General features: G+C 38.3%; 2 protein-coding genes across 6 annotated transcripts; one reads left to right on the top strand and one right to left on the bottom strand.

Annotated features, from left to right (window-relative positions):
• Positions 1–187: 187 nt before the first annotated feature.
• tgm2b (transglutaminase 2b) lies at positions 188–8,273 on the top strand. The gene is made up of 13 exons (XM_077726778.1): positions 188–280; positions 2,326–2,505; positions 3,387–3,605; positions 3,860–3,978; positions 4,281–4,409; positions 4,487–4,664; positions 4,799–4,931; positions 5,015–5,121; positions 5,199–5,438; positions 5,530–5,805; positions 6,406–6,566; positions 6,652–6,788; positions 7,302–8,273. Exons 1-13 carry the CDS (start codon positions 271–273, stop codon positions 7,450–7,452), a joined length of 2,040 nt encoding a protein of 679 aa, XP_077582904.1. The 5' UTR covers positions 188–270; the 3' UTR covers positions 7,453–8,273.
• On the bottom strand, positions 8,271–16,101 carry vstm2lb (V-set and transmembrane domain containing 2 like b). 5 transcript variants are annotated; one of them, XM_077726779.1, is made up of 6 exons: positions 15,998–16,076; positions 15,826–15,878; positions 13,940–14,210; positions 10,406–10,572; positions 9,637–9,681; positions 8,271–9,204 (listed from the first exon to the last, which is right to left on the bottom strand). In XM_077726779.1, exons 3-6 carry the CDS (start codon positions 14,043–14,045, stop codon positions 8,947–8,949), a joined length of 576 nt encoding a protein of 191 aa, XP_077582905.1. In that variant the 5' UTR covers positions 14,046–14,210; positions 15,826–15,878; positions 15,998–16,076; the 3' UTR covers positions 8,271–8,946. The 5 variants fall into 5 exon arrangements, with proteins under 5 accessions (XP_077582905.1, XP_077582909.1, XP_077582906.1 ...); XM_077726783.1 differs by lacking the exon at positions 13,940–14,210 and having other exon boundaries at positions 15,998–16,101; XM_077726780.1 differs by lacking the exons at positions 15,826–15,878; positions 15,998–16,076 and adding an exon at positions 14,523–14,585.
• Between the last annotated feature and the right edge of the window lie 1,803 nt (positions 16,102–17,904).

Raw genomic sequence — 17,904 nt, forward strand, 5'->3', positions numbered from 1 at the left:
AACCTTGTGTGGCCACTGTGCAATGTTGAGCAAATTGCAATAAAGGCACACTTCTTCCGTGCATGGGAAATTCCATTGCAACTCAAACTTGAATTGACTCAGTGGGAATGGCTCCCACAACCCACCCTCCTCTGATTTTTTGAGGGGAGGGTCGCAAAACGCCCACTCACTGCCATGGGAAGGAGGAGTACAAATAACTCTAGATGACGGCAAACACACACTTTATTTTTGCTCAGCTGGTTCACGTGTGACCCTCCCACCTAAAGAGTCATGGCTCAAGGTATGTCATACTCACAACAATTACATTTTTAGCACTTGAATATTTACTTATTCAGCATAAAATGATCTCGTTTAGAATTAACCACATTTATTTTCATGCATTTACTGTAAAAGATGAAAAATGTAAAAAAAATCTTGTTTTCTTAGCATCTTTTTTAACTTCTTTCAGCTCTGTGCGCATGTCCGACAAAAATTTAGCACACCTCTAAGAATATATGCATGTTACAAAAAAAACTACGTACTACAACTTAGAATAGCAGCATAGAAACAGGACAAAAAATCCTTCCCCTAACTGGTAGAGAATTTATCTGTGGGGAAAATTCCAACCGGCTCAAAGGGATGTCCGTCAATTGGACAGTTGATCTTTGCTGTCAACATGGATAATTAGTAACTTGCCACGGTCTATATTTATCAAGGTGCATTAAAAATGGATGCACATTTTCCAAACAATGCCAGGAACACTGCCAACTGTATGCTTGATGTTGGTCATTAAAAACTATAATTCAGAGATTAAGTTGTATTGTTTAAATACTAAACAATGCAAAACATGTTAAAAAGAGCCTCATTTCCTTCTGTGGATTGCTGTGAAAAGCAACACATACTAAATGTTAACTAAAAATACAATATTATTGGACATTCATTTTCCAAATTTAAGACTGCTGGGTTTTTTTGCCTTAAAAGACAAACACAAGCCCCACCTGTTTTTTTTATAGAAGATCTTGTAACGTGATACCAGCTAGAAAAAGGCAAATGTTTAGGGGTCTGCGTTATGTCTTGATAGTATCATATGGCTGTGGTAGAGATTGCCCTTTGATCAAAGTGTGCACATTGTTATTGTGCACTTGGGCAAGACACTTGACCCCAGTGGGTATGGCAGCACCTCACTTGGCAGCCGGAGCTTATCGTTCTGTAAATACGTGTGTAAATGTGAACAAGCATATTCATGTTTGTGATGTAAAGTGGCTTTGTTTCGTATGTTTACATGAGCGAGATAATTTAATTCATTTTTCCAGTTTTAGTACATTGTACATAAACCCCCACTGTGGGAATGGCAGCTGTGACTTATTAAAATATAAACATGCCGGTGCCGATAGATTTAGTTCAGATCTGCTCATGTGTGTTGAGCCAAAATTACCCTAAAGGTATACCAAAGCTGATTCTTATTTCTTTCAGGTCATGTTGTCATCGTCAAAGAATTTGCTCCAATTTGTTGAGCTAACATCTGTTCAATTAAGGCGGAAACCAATGTCAAGATAACCGAAATGTGTAAGGCAATGCTCAGACTAGATCCCCCATTGGTTCCATTAACCAGCAGGAAGTCTTGGAGGATTGTCTGTGTTTACTTTTCGCCTCGCCTGATCACACATCACAACCCCGTGCTTACGTGGGCCCACTAAGACAAAACAAACTTTGAGTCGGTTAAACGTCTGACATTTCCCATAGTGGCCTGTTTTGGCTTGAGACTAGCAATGGAAGCATGAAATAGAAAATGCTGTTACAGGAAATCATGGGGTGGGACGCTTTAGTCACGTCTCACCCTGGAGAGAAAGAGCAGCTGTACTGTAAGTGACTGTTTGTATGTGGGTGTTCTTCACCTTCTATACATTAATGGATCTATTACAAATGGAACACACCTTTTTCTTGAGGATTTTGTGATGCAAAAGCTCACAGTTGAAAGAGTGAACATTTTCATTATTTTCATGTTTTTATATATGCTGTATTTTCCAAAATGTTTGTAATGTACGTATTTAACTAAAAAGCTATAGATGCCACTTTGTTTTTTTTTCTACAAAAGCATTTCTTTAGAGAAAAAAAAGAGTTAAGATTTTATCAATAGTATTGAACAAATACATGTTTATTTTTTGTACTCAAATCCTGAAAATAACTTGATAACAAGTGAAGATAACTACATATAACTACACATTCTCTCAATGGCTTGAACATTTGTCAAATAGAAACCAAACATTTAGTTTCATTGTCTGCATTGTTATCAACAACCTTAGTTCACTGCCACTGAACAATTTATTGTTCCATACCTTTTTTCAGAGCTGGATATTGATCACTGGGACTTGGAGTGTGACTTAAACAACACAGATCATTACACTGATCTCAATGGTGTGGACCGGCTGATAGTGAGGAGAGGGCAACCATTCACCATCAGCTTGTACCTTCGCTCAGGGACCTACCAACCAGGAATCAGCTCTCTGCAATGCATTGCCGAGACAGGTGACACTCTTTGTTTGACAGCTTTTTCAATTAATGGGTATAAAATAGGATTCTGCTAAGGTTTAAATACCAGCTCAGAATTGGAAACTTAACTTTCCGATTCAGGGTGCCCCCTGCCTCTGGCCCTGTACTCAGCTGAGATAGGCTCTAGCACCACTCTTGACCTTAGTGAGGATAAAGCTGTTCAGAAAAGGAAAAATGGAAAAACAAATAATAGGCCATTGCTGAAGACCCATTGTCAAAATAAATAAACTCTGTCTGGATCTGGATAAAGGTTCTAAAGGTGGAAAGTGAACTATTGTGGTTGTGTCCTGTTGGGATGTTAATGGAATACCAGGCACACCCATTTCATGCTGACATATGATTTTGCCGATTATTGTCAAGATAGACATGCACAAGAGGAAATGAGATGTGATGCTGATGGATAGGGATTGCCAACACATTTTTGTTACGCTACCCTCATTTACTGGTACTGGATGATATCCTCATATTCAGTACATTCTTCACTCTTTCCTAGAACGATATGTTTTTCATCGATGTCTACTTGTCATCTGACATTTGGTCAACTCCCTCACAATTTACAGTGACAAGATTAGCTGCCTCATACAGTTCCAGCAGGAAATAGAACCTGCCAACAGGATGTGTGCATTTACTGATAATGGTGCCTACAATTTCAAGTTAAGCATATTTTAATGGTTTAAAGGTTGATAGAGCCAAAGTTCCACATAAGTGGGTCATTATTATGTGATTCTTATTTTTTTCTTTCACTATTTATCCCCACGATTTTTATAGTTTAGGATTGTAGGCACTGTCATTGATGTTTGTTGGCCAGACTTAAATGCCTTTCCTCTTATGTCAATTAACCATGATTACAATTCCAGGCCCTCAACCTTCTGAGCAGTATGGCACCCGGGCCTCCTTTGGCCTATCGGATAACATTGATAATTCGTGCTGGAATGCGGCTATCATCAGCCCGCCCGGAGAAATGGTGGCGCTGTCTATTTGCGCTGCCCCCGATGCCCCTATTGGACGCTATATCCTGACCTTGGGACACTCTGCAAGGATTGACTTCATCCTGCTATTTAATCCCTGGTGTTCAGGTGAGCAAAAAGTGTATTTTATTGGTTAATGTACTGCCACGTAGAAATCCATCAAAAATATTCATGTCCAATCCCTGGAAATGGCAGAATGCTTATATTATTAATAGATTGCGCCACAAGCTAAATAGAAGATAATTACTCTGAAGGGATAATACCCCTGTAATCTGTATCTGAACACCTCTGACATGCATCAGGGTTGTGTGTTGGCACGCCCATGTATTCACAGTTTGTTTGATGGTGTCTCATGGCAACAGGAGATGCTGTATATCTGGACAGTAAGGAGAGTTTGGAAGAATATGTTTTGTCCCAGGATGGTATCATCTTTCGAGGCAATGCCAAATATCCAATAGCTACTCCCTGGAATTTTGGCCAGGTACCAACACCAACACTAAAGTTGCCAGTCTTTAACTCACATATCCTTCTTTGTTTGTTCTTCAGAACTGAAATTTTTGCATAAATTTACAACTAATTGAGCGAAGTCAATCTGGAAACATACAGATGAAGATCTTTCCATTTCGAGTTTCATTCTACACTTGGCATTATACCACATGACTTATGTGATTACTGAGGCTTTATGGGCTGGAACAGCACCTGTCCATTGGTTGGCAAAACATACTTGTCCAACATATCGTTCTTCAGATGATGGACAGAAATAACCTTTTTTTTTAATTGCAGTTTGAAAGTGGAATCCTGGATGTGTGTCTGATGATTTTGGATATGAATCCTAAATGTCTGCGTAATCCAGGCAAAGACTGCTCAGGCAGGAGAAACCCCATCTATGTGTCCAGGGTTCTAAGTGCTATGGCAAGTTGACATTTTCACCACAGTTTTTCCACATAGGGTGTATTTAACTAGACTTTTACGCTTCATTTGCCTTACAGGTGAATTGTAATGATGACAAGGGGGTTTTGCAGGGGAACTGGAAAAATGACTTTAAAGGGGGAGTGAGTCCCATGTCATGGAAGGGGAGTGTGGAGATTCTACAGAAATGGGGTACACAAGCTTGTCAGCCTGTACGTTTCGGACAGTGCTGGGTTTTTGCTGCTGTTGCCTGCACAGGTAAGATTGGACAATGCAGATTATGCAAGTCAATAACAAGGGAACAAATTTAGAAGGAAGCATTTGAGAAGACATGATGTTTAAGTTTGTTTTAGAACAGTTTTGCCACGATAATGCATGTATTCAAACTGTAGTTTCCAGAGCACTTGGAATACCCTGCAGGGTTATCACAAACTACTACTCAGCCCATGACTGTAACAAAAACTTGGTGATCGAACGCTACGTCAATGAAAACGGAGAACTCATCCAAACCGAAGAAATGATCTGGTATACATTTTGCAAATCATAGGATTTAAATAGTATAGGGGTCTTAAGTCACTGTGTTATCTTTACCATGGTGGAATCTGTAGGAACTATCACTGTTGGGTGGAGAGTTGGATGACACGACCAGACCTGACTGGTTCTGCTTACAATGGTTGGCAGGCAAGTGACCCCACCCCTCAAGAAAGAAGTGGCGGTAAGCAGCCCTTTTGATTACTGAACAACCAGATTATTTGGCTCTCTGAAAATGTATATGAGTCACAATTCCAACAGGAGTGCATTGCTGTGGGCCCATCCCTGTCAGGGCCATCAAGGAGGGTGAGCTTATGAACAAGTATGACGCCCCCTTTGTCTTCGCTGAAGTCAACGCTGACGTCGTCACCTTCATGAAGAAAAATGATGGCAGCACATCTAAAGTCAGCTCTACTCAACTGGTAGGAAAGATGATAAGCACCAAGGCTATTGGAAGTGATAAAAGAGAAGATATTACTCATCTTTACAAGTATCCCGAAGGTACCTATCAATGCCAAGGCCATGACAAAGACTTACCATAAAAGTTTAGGTTATTTTGAGGGGAAATCGTTCCTATTTTCTCTATTGTCAGGCTCTGATGAGGAGCGTGAGGTGTTTAAGAAGGCTGACCATCAAAATAAGCTACTCCAGCTAAAGGAGAATGAAGGCTTGGACGTCACTATCAAAGTCTCCACAGAGATGAAAAAGGGCTGCGACTTTGACGTGTATGCTGTGGTTACAAACAACACGCCGAGTGATAAAAAGTGCCGTCTTCTCTTTGGATCCTGTGCCGTATCCTATAATGGCTTTCAGGGAGGGAACTGTGGCTTTAAAGATTTACTCAATGTTGAGCTGTCACCTGAAGGAGGTGAGCTCCACACTCACAGTTGTAATTGTTTAATGTGTATCATACAAAATACAGTTCTATGCTCAAAAATGAAAATCTCAATTAGATAGAGAAAAGCAGTGACAATGTTGACAGGAAATCCATTCCCATTCTCAACTGAGACATATTTTCCCACAAGATTTGTTTTCTAATGCCATAAAACAAAAACTGACAGTTCTACAGTTAGTATGTCTCCTCTGGACAAGTCCAAAACCATCAAAGTCAGCTCTCTCTCACCCTGTCCCTAAAATGTCCTTAACTGTCCTTATTGTGTCATTTCTAATCCTATCCAACCTCATCCACCTTAAGGAGAACTTCAGCATCTTCTTCTCTGCTACTTCGAGCTCTGCATCCTGTCTTTACTTCATATCTACTGTATCTAAGCAATACATCAACAGCAATAATCATTTTATGAGTAAATCTAGATGTGAAATGATTTCTTAGCATATACTGCATTATCAGAATCCTCCAGACAGATAGAAAAGGTTTGCAACATTATCTACATGCTCATGTAAGGAAAATACACCCATTCAATGTATAATTTTTTTTAATATATAATATTTAATAATATTTATCCATCAGCCAGGAAAATTCCTCTAAGGCTCAACTACTCAAAGTATTGCAAACAGCTCACAGAGGACAGCATGATCCGTCTGGCAGCGGTCCTGTTTGACTACTCCACTCGACAAGTAATATTGGCTGTGAGAAATATTGTGCTGGAAAATCCTAAAATTCAAGTCCGCGTGAGTGTCATATTATCTAGTGATAAGGAAACAGGTATTCCAACCGCACCCACAATTTGGCCTCTTTCAATGGTGTCTTCTACAGATCCTGGGGGAACCCAAAGAGAATCGCAAACTGGTGGCTGAGATCACACTAAATAATCCTCTGCCAGAACCGCTTGAGAATTGCAACTTTAGCATTGAGGGGGCGAATCTAACTGGAGGAAGAGTCATCTCTGAGAGGTACAATGTCTATTTACCATTGCCTGCATTTGTTTCAAAATCATACCCATACATAAATGTCAATTTCACTCAACTACCTAATTTATAAAAGGACAATTAGGTCTACTGCTTCACTTTATTCTAATGTATGTTGATGATTTTGTATGGGAAGAAGCAAGTGTTTTTGTTTTTGTTTTGTTTTTCCCTCTAGTTTTATGTTATCGAATAGGATATATAATTAATCTAGCCTTCCATCCTCTGTAAAATGTAGTGAGAACAATCGTAAGAGTAGTCTCCAAAAAATAAAGGTGCAAATATTACCTTAATCAATCTACCTGAAGTAGGCAATAAAGATATTGATCATATTTTCTCTCATTTATGCTAGACTGTGCAGTTCAGATAGTGTTACTCACCTGTCTGTGTGAAAAGATATAATGCATATAATTTGAGTACTATGGTCATATACAAGATAAATAATTGGGTTACAGGAGGCCAGTGAGATTACTTAGTACTAATATTTCCTTTGGCCCACAGGATAAGTTCCAGTGTAGGACCCGGAGAAGACGCTAAAGTGAAAATATACTTCACTCCAGGCCACAGTGGACTGAGAAAGCTTGTGGTTGGTTTTGACAGCAACAAATTGTGCCACGTCAAAGGCTACAAAAATGTCATCATTGGAAAATAATCATATTGTACTGTTGACAACTACTGTTCACTTTATATAGCTTTGAATTATACGTAAAATAAAGCACTCATTATTTTTGTTTAGTGATGAGAAGCTTTATATGACAGAAGAATGTTTTGACTTGTGATAAAAACTATATATGCAAATATAACCATTTATAAAAATGCCTATTTTTGATTCAGGAGGATATTTGAAGAGAGAGGATGAAATGTTTTAACAATGTGATTTAATGTCATTTTTAAGGTATTTTCAAAATATAAACTACTTTCAAATACAAAGATGCAGTGAGTATCTATTATTTCACATTTGCTTCAATATTTACTAATTTGTCTAGAACTTTTTTGTGGGTTGCACTTCACACTCAACTAAAAGCATCAATATGAGGAAATGTTTTGGAAGTAGAATCAAAAATCAAACAGTGTAACATTTGTCAACAATTTACTTACAAGGTTGACTGATTTCAGTCCTTGAGAGCACTTTTCCAGTCTGTTTTTCTATGTCTTCGTCCTCAAACTCACCTGAATCAAATGATCAACTCCTCAACAATCTCCCCTGAAGCCTCGTAATGATTATTTGATTCAGCTGGAAAAGGGAGAGATGGAAAACAAACTGGATGGGTGCCCTTAAGGACTGGAGTTGGTGAACTCTATGTTCCAGTATATGAAAGCACTGCCCTCTGCTGCCCACAATTTAACTAAGAATAAATAGAGATGGACTTTAAATACCATTTTGTGTGAAATGCATACAGAAAAACAGAAAATTCAATGTGCATACACAGATTGACATGTACTGCTTTTACTAGATTGGGATAGACAAATGAAGTTTTACAAGACATATTGCTGCCTAAAAACATCTCAAAAGCTAAACTTTCTTTAAAAGACAGCAACCTTTTGCATTTTTTTAAAGTACATTTGTCATTATAGTCATCCATCTTCCAGTTTATTATCTGGAAAAACCCTGAATGTTCAAAGATGGGTATATTCATTAAAGGGACCGAGTTTATATTTAATGATGTGTGGTTTTATTTCAGGCTGCCCAATTAAGGGGTGTCAAGCACTTTACATCTAAAATAAACTGAAATAAATTTAAGATTACTTGTTTACAGGACAAATACCATGTGAAACTGATGGATACTTAATTTCAATTGAGGATGGAATTTACATTCTTATACTATATACATGCAATAGATTAGCGACATTCCAAATAATCTGTTTCATTGCTAGTCATATTTACCCTGCACAGGTTTGACTCATAAAATCTATATCCATAATTTCACATTTAAAAGCAAGGCAAAAGCATGGAACAACAGTTAGTAAGATGTATAAGTCATAGAATTGCACATCACTTTTATCTAAGTATGCAGTGTAAACCAATTGGGAAGAATGCCTCAACTTGCAGGGATGATGACGATGGTGATGATGATACCCTTTTCTGGCCGGCTTAGTCATAAACATGCATACTAACAAGCTAGCTTTTTTCTTAGAGTGCAGTCACTCAGGAGGGTTGTGACCTCATCCTCCTTTCATCTTCCTCACGGCTGTGCTGGCTGCCCATTTGGTCTGAGCGATGCCCTGACCCTTGGAATTCTGAGCCTTGATTAGACTCCACATGCAGGTAGGCCCAAACGCGATGGCGCTGCGTCACCAATCCGCTGAAGTCAATGACCCGACACTCGTAGGTGCCCTCGTCCGACGGCTTGACACTGGACAGCTGCAGTTTGTGTGAAATGTTGCTGCCTGCTACTTTCACAACCTAACAAAACAAAACAAAAAACGCTTTAATTTATCTATGAAAGACTGATGACTGAGTGAGCCACCGATTCAGGGTGTCTCAGGGTGGCTCCATCACCCCCAGCAACCCTAATGAGGATAAAGCGGTTCAGAAAATGAATGAATGAATATGATGATATACCACTTGTTGATTTTTTTTCAATCTTACTGTTTATTTGTCAGTTGACAGGTATATTAAATTCATTAATTAATTACAGAAAAAGACTCAGTTGCCAAGGCACGGAGTTTAATTACTCCTCTTTCTCAAACATGTGTTTCCCACTCTGTCAGGTTTGAATAAAAACCCATTTTGTAATCAAAAATCAAGAATTTACACCATGTTTGGCAAAAGCTGTCATAATGATAGGTTGTTGTTTTTAGTTTTAGTTTAATTAATTCATATCTTTGCACTTACACTAATTTTGGTGGCATCTTTCAAGGGCTCTTCCTGAGGAACAACCTGCAGGGAAGAAAACGCTAATTAGGTACGAATCAGCAAAAGAAGATACACTGCCATTGAAGAATAATTCATTCATTCACAAAATGTGTATCCTGTGGATGATATAATGCAGCTTTTCCAATTCGTCTTCTTAAAAAAAGAAGTTAGCTGAACATGTTAACTTAACATATATTACATCATTGTGCTCTGGAGAATATGCGCTCAATTTCACACATCCATTTCTTTGGGGAATTGGCATGAATTATGCATGGCATTGATTTTAAAAGATAATTATTTTTCAGTGCTAATTAAAGTGTCTGGAGTTTGTGCATGAGACTAAAAAATTGCAAATTATGATCTATCAATACACTTTTAAAACATGGAGCTGGCTGTTAGATAATATTGTGTCATAGTTAGGGATTTTCATAAATGCCAAGACATTAAATGCAATATTCTGCTCAGAAAAAAATTTGCATTGTTAGAATGAATTTCTTGGTTTAATTTGGAAACTTTTTCTGGTGGTTACATCCAACTAAATCAGCTGTTAAAATTGATCATTTTCCAGGGTCAATAACAAGCATTAGTATGAATATTTTTGGAATAATAAACAATAATGGAGGTAAATATACTCCTATTTTAGTGTTGAATTGAACCATTTTGGAGAGGTATTTTTATTTTCCCGAGTAAGAAGGTCACCATACTGTTTTGTATGATTTTACTGCATAAAAATAAAGGTATTTCTTACATCATTTGTGATATGATTAGGCTTCTTTGGCCAGTCTCTGTGGCTTTTATTGTACCACCACTGGATCTCCAGGGAAGAAGGAGAACCTGCACCGCGGAAGGAGCATGCCATCTCTACATCCTTACCGCTCTGTGTCGTGATGTCGTGGGGCACCTCTGTGAAAAGAGCTGGGAGAGAGTTGCAAGAATGTATTTGATTATTTTTATTTGTTTGTTTTTTTAATGATAATGATTAAAAACAACTACCATGTTATAGGATGGTTGAAAAACAATTTTCCTCCTGAAATTAAATGTATTCTAAGCCTGGGGTTTACCTATTAAGGACCTCTGCCATAAAAGGTCATCGGAAAACAACCACTGCTGCCGGGAATAATTGGCCAAATGTATCTTGAAGTTAAATGGCAACATTTGTCATGTACAAAGGTGCCACCTCATGGGGCTAGCTGATAAAATAAGGATCATTAACTTAATGGCTCCATTTCAGTCATGCCTGGGGGAACAGAGTAGAACAAGTGAAGAGGGGGGGTGACGGAGTGAAGACCAAAACATGAGCTAATACCGTAACTTTCCCCAAGGTGAGTGAAAATAACTTGTGAACAGAGTCCCTCTGGGAGGAGTTATTTCCCTAATTTGATTAATAGCTTTGATAATCATGGAAGGCTAAAGCAAAAGGTGAAGGAGGCGTTTGTAATGAAGAGACTGACTAAAGAGATTAAAGGCTTCAATTCTGTGGGCTTACACAAGGGAAAAGTGATGTATTTGGTGCCGGAATAAAGATCTGCCGTTTTCACTCAATGGTAAAAGAATAATAAATTCCTACATTAAATTAAACCTTGAAATAGGCATGTGTAATAAAGAGACTGACTAAGGAGATTAAAGTCTTACATTCTGTGTGTGTACGATAGGAAAAAGTTATTTGGTGTGTTAATAAAGATGTAGCATTTTTACCCAATGGTAAAAGAATAATAAATGCATTAATTAAATTAAACCTTGAAATAGGCTTGTGTAATAAAGAGACTGAATACGGAGATTAAAGTCTTAAATGCTGTGTGTATACGATAGGAAAAAGTTATTTGGTGTGAATAAAGATGTAGCATTTTCACCCAATGGTTAAAGAATAATAAATTCATTAATTAAATTAAAACATGAAGGTATGATGTTGCTGGGAAGGATACGGTTTGCTATTTCACTGATGATTTCTATGCTATGCCAGCACTTTTATATATATTTTTTTCACTCTGGCTCATTATGACAGGAATTTTCTGTATTAAGACTGCTGACACCCCCAATAGCTGTGGGAAAATACAACATTACTTACAGAAGGGAAAAAAAACTCATGTGGGAATTGGCCGGAAAGCCAAGAAATCTATATTACGTTTACATTCAGTACAAGGTAAACAGACAGAGAGTTCCCAGGGGAAATAAGTGGGATGTTGTGAGCCCTTCTGTCTCTCTCTCTATCCAAGGCGGAAGGTAAAAATCATGAACTAAGAGGGGAGCAGATCACCCACACCTGCTGGCTGTATTACTCATGTCACACATGGAGGGCATTTTCCATTTCACCGCAATGTGAGCATGTATTAGCATGCCTTCTTGGCAACTCGTACTAAACTCCTGAGAGACATAGTATTGGATCAGGTCAGACCATGACCAGATTCAAATTTTAGTTTTTCTCTGACATCTCTACTGAAGACCAAGAGTCCAAAAATGACTACAAAAGAGCATTTGAAATGAGTTTGAGCTCCATCACCAAACGGAATCCAGAGATCCCTGTTTGTTAATAAGTGAGAGCTGATTATTTTAATATGCAATAAGCCCAAATTAAGCCTTGATTGTATTGCTATTCACAAAACAGATGAGAAACTCACCAACACAATACTACCAGCATTATTGAATGGCGGCATTGCACAGTATTGCCAACTCGCATCTAATTAAGCTGCACACCAAGCTGTGAAGCCTGAAAGAGAATTGAAGGCACTAATGAACAGGTACACACATTTGTGATTTTCCCACAAGGGATGAAAATGATTGACGCCAGCAACCTTGCATTATTCTCCACTCACAGATCCAATACTAAGAAAGTTAATCTTAGACTGCCATTATTTTGTGTTCCAACAAGCAAAATCTTTGTGCAATAACCTGCTGATACCTACCAAAGTCCTCGTGCTGACTCGCTGATTTATCTTTTAAAGGCACCAATACATTCCATGTTAGGAGGCAATTTAATTTACACTTGAGTTGAAGTGGAAACCAGGCTGCAGGAGCTGAACGGTACTCAGCTGGATCCTTTTATACTTGAAACAAATGGCTCTGGCATGGATCTGACAAGTGTTCCAGAGAGCCACGCTTTCACCATCTACATGAAAGCTGTACTGCTGTGGTGATTCATCATAACCTTACGATTTTTTTTTAGTTTAGTAGTTTTAAAAAGCAATGTAGAAGATTTTAATTGAAGTGAGCAAGTTGTAATCACCCTCACCCTGATTTCATGGCCAATTTGATATTTCAAATATGCAAGAGCACAACAATTATAACCAATTATAATCAACTCCCTGGTGGGTAAAATGTGTTAATTGATTTTCTAACCCGTCCTCCATGGTTAAAATATTGGAGCCTGTGGCACTTATTAAAATTGAATGGCCGGCATTTGGAAAGAATAGGGTTTTGAAAAAAGTGTAATAATCACAAATCATACACTTAATATGAAGCATTGGTTGCATTTAGAATGATAAAAGGACATCCATTAATGTATCTTTTTCTTTCTTTTATTTGCCATTCTAAAGTGTGTCAGTTTATTATTTTTAAATGAAAACACTGATTCTTCACATATCAAATCTGAGGCACACGCTCCTAATTCTGCCTCATCAGTATGATTTAGGGATCTCCTAATGATTACTAAATGTATTCCATTACATCATCGACGGATGGCAGGCGATTAGAGTGACAGTGAAGAAGTGCGCCCATCCAATGGGATTCTAGCATCAACCGACTTCAAAATATGGTTGGATTTGATTTGTGATGGACATTAAAATTGTTTTTTGGGTGGGTTTTTGGTTTGTTTGTTTTGTTTTGACAATTATGGATTGTTGTCACAATGACTAAATATTGCCATCCTGCCAACTACTGTCATCTTTGCAATTTAAAGCATTACTTTTACATTTTTACCCAACTTTAAACCCTTTAATTTACAGTGCAGTAAGGCTTTTTTTACAGACTGCATGTCTTTTGTAAATATTCCATAATGTAATATAAACCCCTTTGTATTATAGTCCATTGTATATGAAGAAATACAATTTTCTTGTGAAATTTGATGGGCACGGGTAATAGTTCCATCTGCCTTGGATTGAAGAAAAGTTCCACATCACTTGTCCATTTAGCATACTAATCTGTAATTTCCAATTTGTGGTGACTGAATACCATTAAAGTCTAAGATGACAATATAATATGACAATATAGATGAAAATCCTAGTACTATCAAAATCTACACTGCCAAAATTGTATTCACTTTAAGCCTAAAAAAAGAAATCAAACTTACCATTTCCATATAAATGGTTATCCAGCTCCCCATGTTGTACAGTGAGAGCTATATTAAGTTGAAGGTAAAGTCCCACGGAGTGCAATAGACCCACAATTCCTCTCATGGCTTCCAATTATGATGACTGGTCTAATGTGGTAAATGTCACATGAAGGTGAAGAGCAATTGTTGAGCAATTGTTGAGCAATTCCACGCAGCGCAGCAGCCCTCACGGACGGTGAACTAAATCGTTGTGCTGGGGAGAAACACGCTGCGGCACTAAACTGCTGATCTGCCCAAGGCGGAAGGAGACACACAAAGGACGACAGGTGAAGCGGCCACCAGTGACAGTTCATTAGACAGAGAAATCTGTGCTCTGTCCTTGCCATTGGTGGATTGTATTCATATTTGAATCTGGTTTTATGATGATCAAAAAGTAGCCAATTAAAGTAAGTAATCACACACATGAAGGTAGTACACTGATGATGACTATAATGAATTGGATCCATATGGTGCTATTCCGCACTCTCAGAGATTTGTAACTTGGGATTATTCAAATACAGGTGTTGGACAATTATATACTCCTCCAAACCACATTACTGACCTTTTGAATTATTGACACAGAGACTGGCAACATTTCCCCAAAACATGCTCCCAAATCAAAATCTATTATAAGGGAACAAAAAGAATCACTGATTTAAAAAAAAAATCTGTGCAGAAATATAAGACCCTTTTGAAAGATGTCATTTTGTATCCACGACTGTCCCATAGCGTATGCATTGAGTCGAAGTCTTGTTTGCTTTATAATGTGTACATCTGCATCAAATGATCACATTAAACCAAAAATATCATTTGAATACAATGCAGCATAGTGGCCACCCGATGATCGAGTGGTTTTTCCCTCTGCCCTTGGTGCAGGCAGTCTGGGTTCGATTCCCACTTGGTGGCATTGTGAAAGATTATCTGTCTCTCTCTCTCTGTTATCTATGACCGACTGGCGACCAGTCTAGGGTGTAGTCTGCCTTTCGCCCGAAGACAGTTGGGTTAGGCTCCAGCAACCCTCGCAACCCTTTCGAGGATGGGGCGTATGAAAGACAGTTTATTGACCAGGTGTGCCAATACCTTTATCAATATTGGGCCCCATTCCTAAAACACTGTACAATATCCAGTTCTATTGAACAATATTAGAGTTGTAGAGTGAAATAAATTGTCCCTCATTTATGCCACACAAAAGCACCAGACTGGAAACTGTTACGGACATCAATTGTTTCCACCTGATGAAGTGTCATTTATTCAGCCTAGACCATTTATAAATGCGGGACCCGAACGCTGGTTCTGAAGTGGAGTTAAGTGTTTTCACAGCCCACAGAATTCATCACTTTGTGCTGAGACAGATGGCTGGCCAGCGAGTCTCCTCTGTTACTGTCATCTCGCTGGCCATTTAGGAAAAATTATACGATGGCAGAAGCGCGGCATCATTTCTTGGTTCGCTGAGTATGTCTACGCGCTTCAGTAAATCTTCACTGTTCATTACCGGCCGATTGTAACTGGTTGTGGCTGAGGAGCGAGGATGTTGAGGAGCGCGTTGGCAGCGCCACATTGGGCATCTCCCCCCCAGGCTGCATTCCTCCCAAGGCTAATGTTGCTTGACAGAAACTTGCAATAAATAGACAAAGAGAAGCTTGACTGCTGATGATTGTATTGTGCATCGTATTTGATTAAAAAAAAAACTGCTGGTTTCCAATGTCTCATTCGGATCTTGAGTCACGTACGCTTCTGGCAGAGATGATGCATTGTGTGTCCGTGTATGTTGTAAAAAAAAAAATTATGAGTACACATTTTCATCTTAATCGAAATGCTTCAGTCCCCAATAGCAGTAATAATTGTCAAATGAGGCCCAAACTCACCAGTTCTGTAGGTTGATAAGACCGTGTAGCTGTGAGATAAGATGAGTTTTGTGCTAAATTGAAAAAAACAAAACATTAAAAAAAATCATGATAATAAAAACTTCCAATTAGCTGCATCCATCATTATTTTCTAACATATTCATCTTCATAAGATGAAAAAACTGAATTATACCTTGTAGCAGTGGTGGCCAAATGCGGTCTTCGAGAGCCCCTATCCAGTCTGTTTTTCCTATTTCCCTCCTCTACCACACCTGAATCAAATGAAACCAGCAATATGTTTGGCAAGTTGTTAATTTCTGGCCTGTATGCATCCTTAATTGCTTCATTGGTGCTTCTCTGCTAATCTGCTTTTTAGTATTTAGTATAAATGAGGGTAAAAGATCAATGCTGGTCTTGCTATGAGAATGAAAAGAAAATAATACATCGAGAACGTTTGGAAGCAAAACAATATTGTATTGAAACACATCTACCCAAAATATACTGCAATGGGTCCCTTGAGATCTTCTTAATCTGTCACCAAGGCAGACGGAAAGACAAACGAGGTCAGTTTTAAACATAGCCTCATGGGTTGGAGGTAATGATGCTACACATCAGAGCACCATAACTCTTACATGCAAAAGTAAACACATTTCGACTGTAAAGATTTGCATTCCCTGTCATGGTGAGCTGAATTTATAGCTCTTTGATTGAAGAATTCTACAAGCCCAGGCGGGATACATGGATACATTGTCAAGTGATTGCATATTCAATGGGTTCTAGGTGGCCATAGAAATGTAATTGTGGAGACAATTACTATTAGCAGAGATGAGCTTTGAACGTTCAAACTGAGGTGATCATTTTCTGAGACATGCAGCTCTGCTGACATTCTGATTAGCCCTCGCTTCCAGATATTTAATGACCTGTCATTACAGCTAATCCATTACACAGAAAAGATGAGCTTTTCCTCATTGGCTGAAAGATCCTCCCCAACTTAACGACTCAGTTCTGTTGAGTACTATGTATATATAATTTTTAAAGTATTTATTATTACATGAGGAAAGCGCAATGAAAAACTACTGCCTAGTAGCTTGAAGATTCAGGAATTTTATATTCTCTAGTTATTATTCCCATTCTTCTTGCAATATTGCATCAATCAATCATTGTGGGCATGCTTTGTGAACGTGTCCTACAAACAAGCAACAAAAGAAACAAAAGAAGAATTTTCTTATAGACATGGTGCAGGTCCAAAATCTATTCTATTAGACCATATAATATTTGTCAGCGTCTTAAGGCCGACAAGGTATCACTGAATAATGTGTGCCTAAATCATTCCGACGTACGTGAATTGAATAATCAGGGTCATAATTGCCATATGAGACTCAATGAAAACTCTCATAAGCTTTCATTCATTTTTGGGGTCATGTCAAGATTGTTACAGCCTTGTGACAAAGTCATAAGCAGCATTCAAATAAAGTGCAACTACATGTTCTAAAACTCACTGCAGTACCAAAACTTAGCTCAGTTTAGACAAGCGTGTCTCTTTTACTAACAATAGAGGGTGGTATAACACAGCAGAAAGTCAATAACCAAATCGGTAAACTGAGAAGAATGAATAATAATAATATGATAAAACATTAAATAAATTGGGCAGCCCAGCTCTGGGGTCCTGGGTTCAAATCCAGGTCGGTCCACATGTGTGGAGTTTGCATGTTCTCCCCGGGCCTACGTGAATCGAAGTTTATCACCAGAGATGTTGTTTCATATGACTCCTCGGGTATTTAAACCAGACTAGATTATGTTCAATTACAAAAAAATTGCACTTGCTCTAGTGCACATTATGTGCTGAAGATGTGCTTGAACAAAGTATCTTACAACATTACAAAATTGGGCAGGCCACACTGAAAAAAAGGGAGAGTAGCTCAACGTTTAAAAAACTATTTGCTAATTGATCACCACGCAGGGAGAATACAAACAAACTTCACACTGGAATGTCAGAACCCACCGGGGATTAAGGTTTTCTCAGACTATAAGACTGCAAAGCTTTTAGCTGGTTATCCAGAACAACCTCTTTATAATATATTTATGTAATTCATTATTTGC

The sequence above is a fragment of the Stigmatopora nigra genome, chromosome 10, assembly GCF_051989575.1.
Source record: "Stigmatopora nigra isolate UIUO_SnigA chromosome 10, RoL_Snig_1.1, whole genome shotgun sequence".
NCBI lineage: Eukaryota > Metazoa > Chordata > Actinopteri > Syngnathiformes > Syngnathidae > Stigmatopora > Stigmatopora nigra.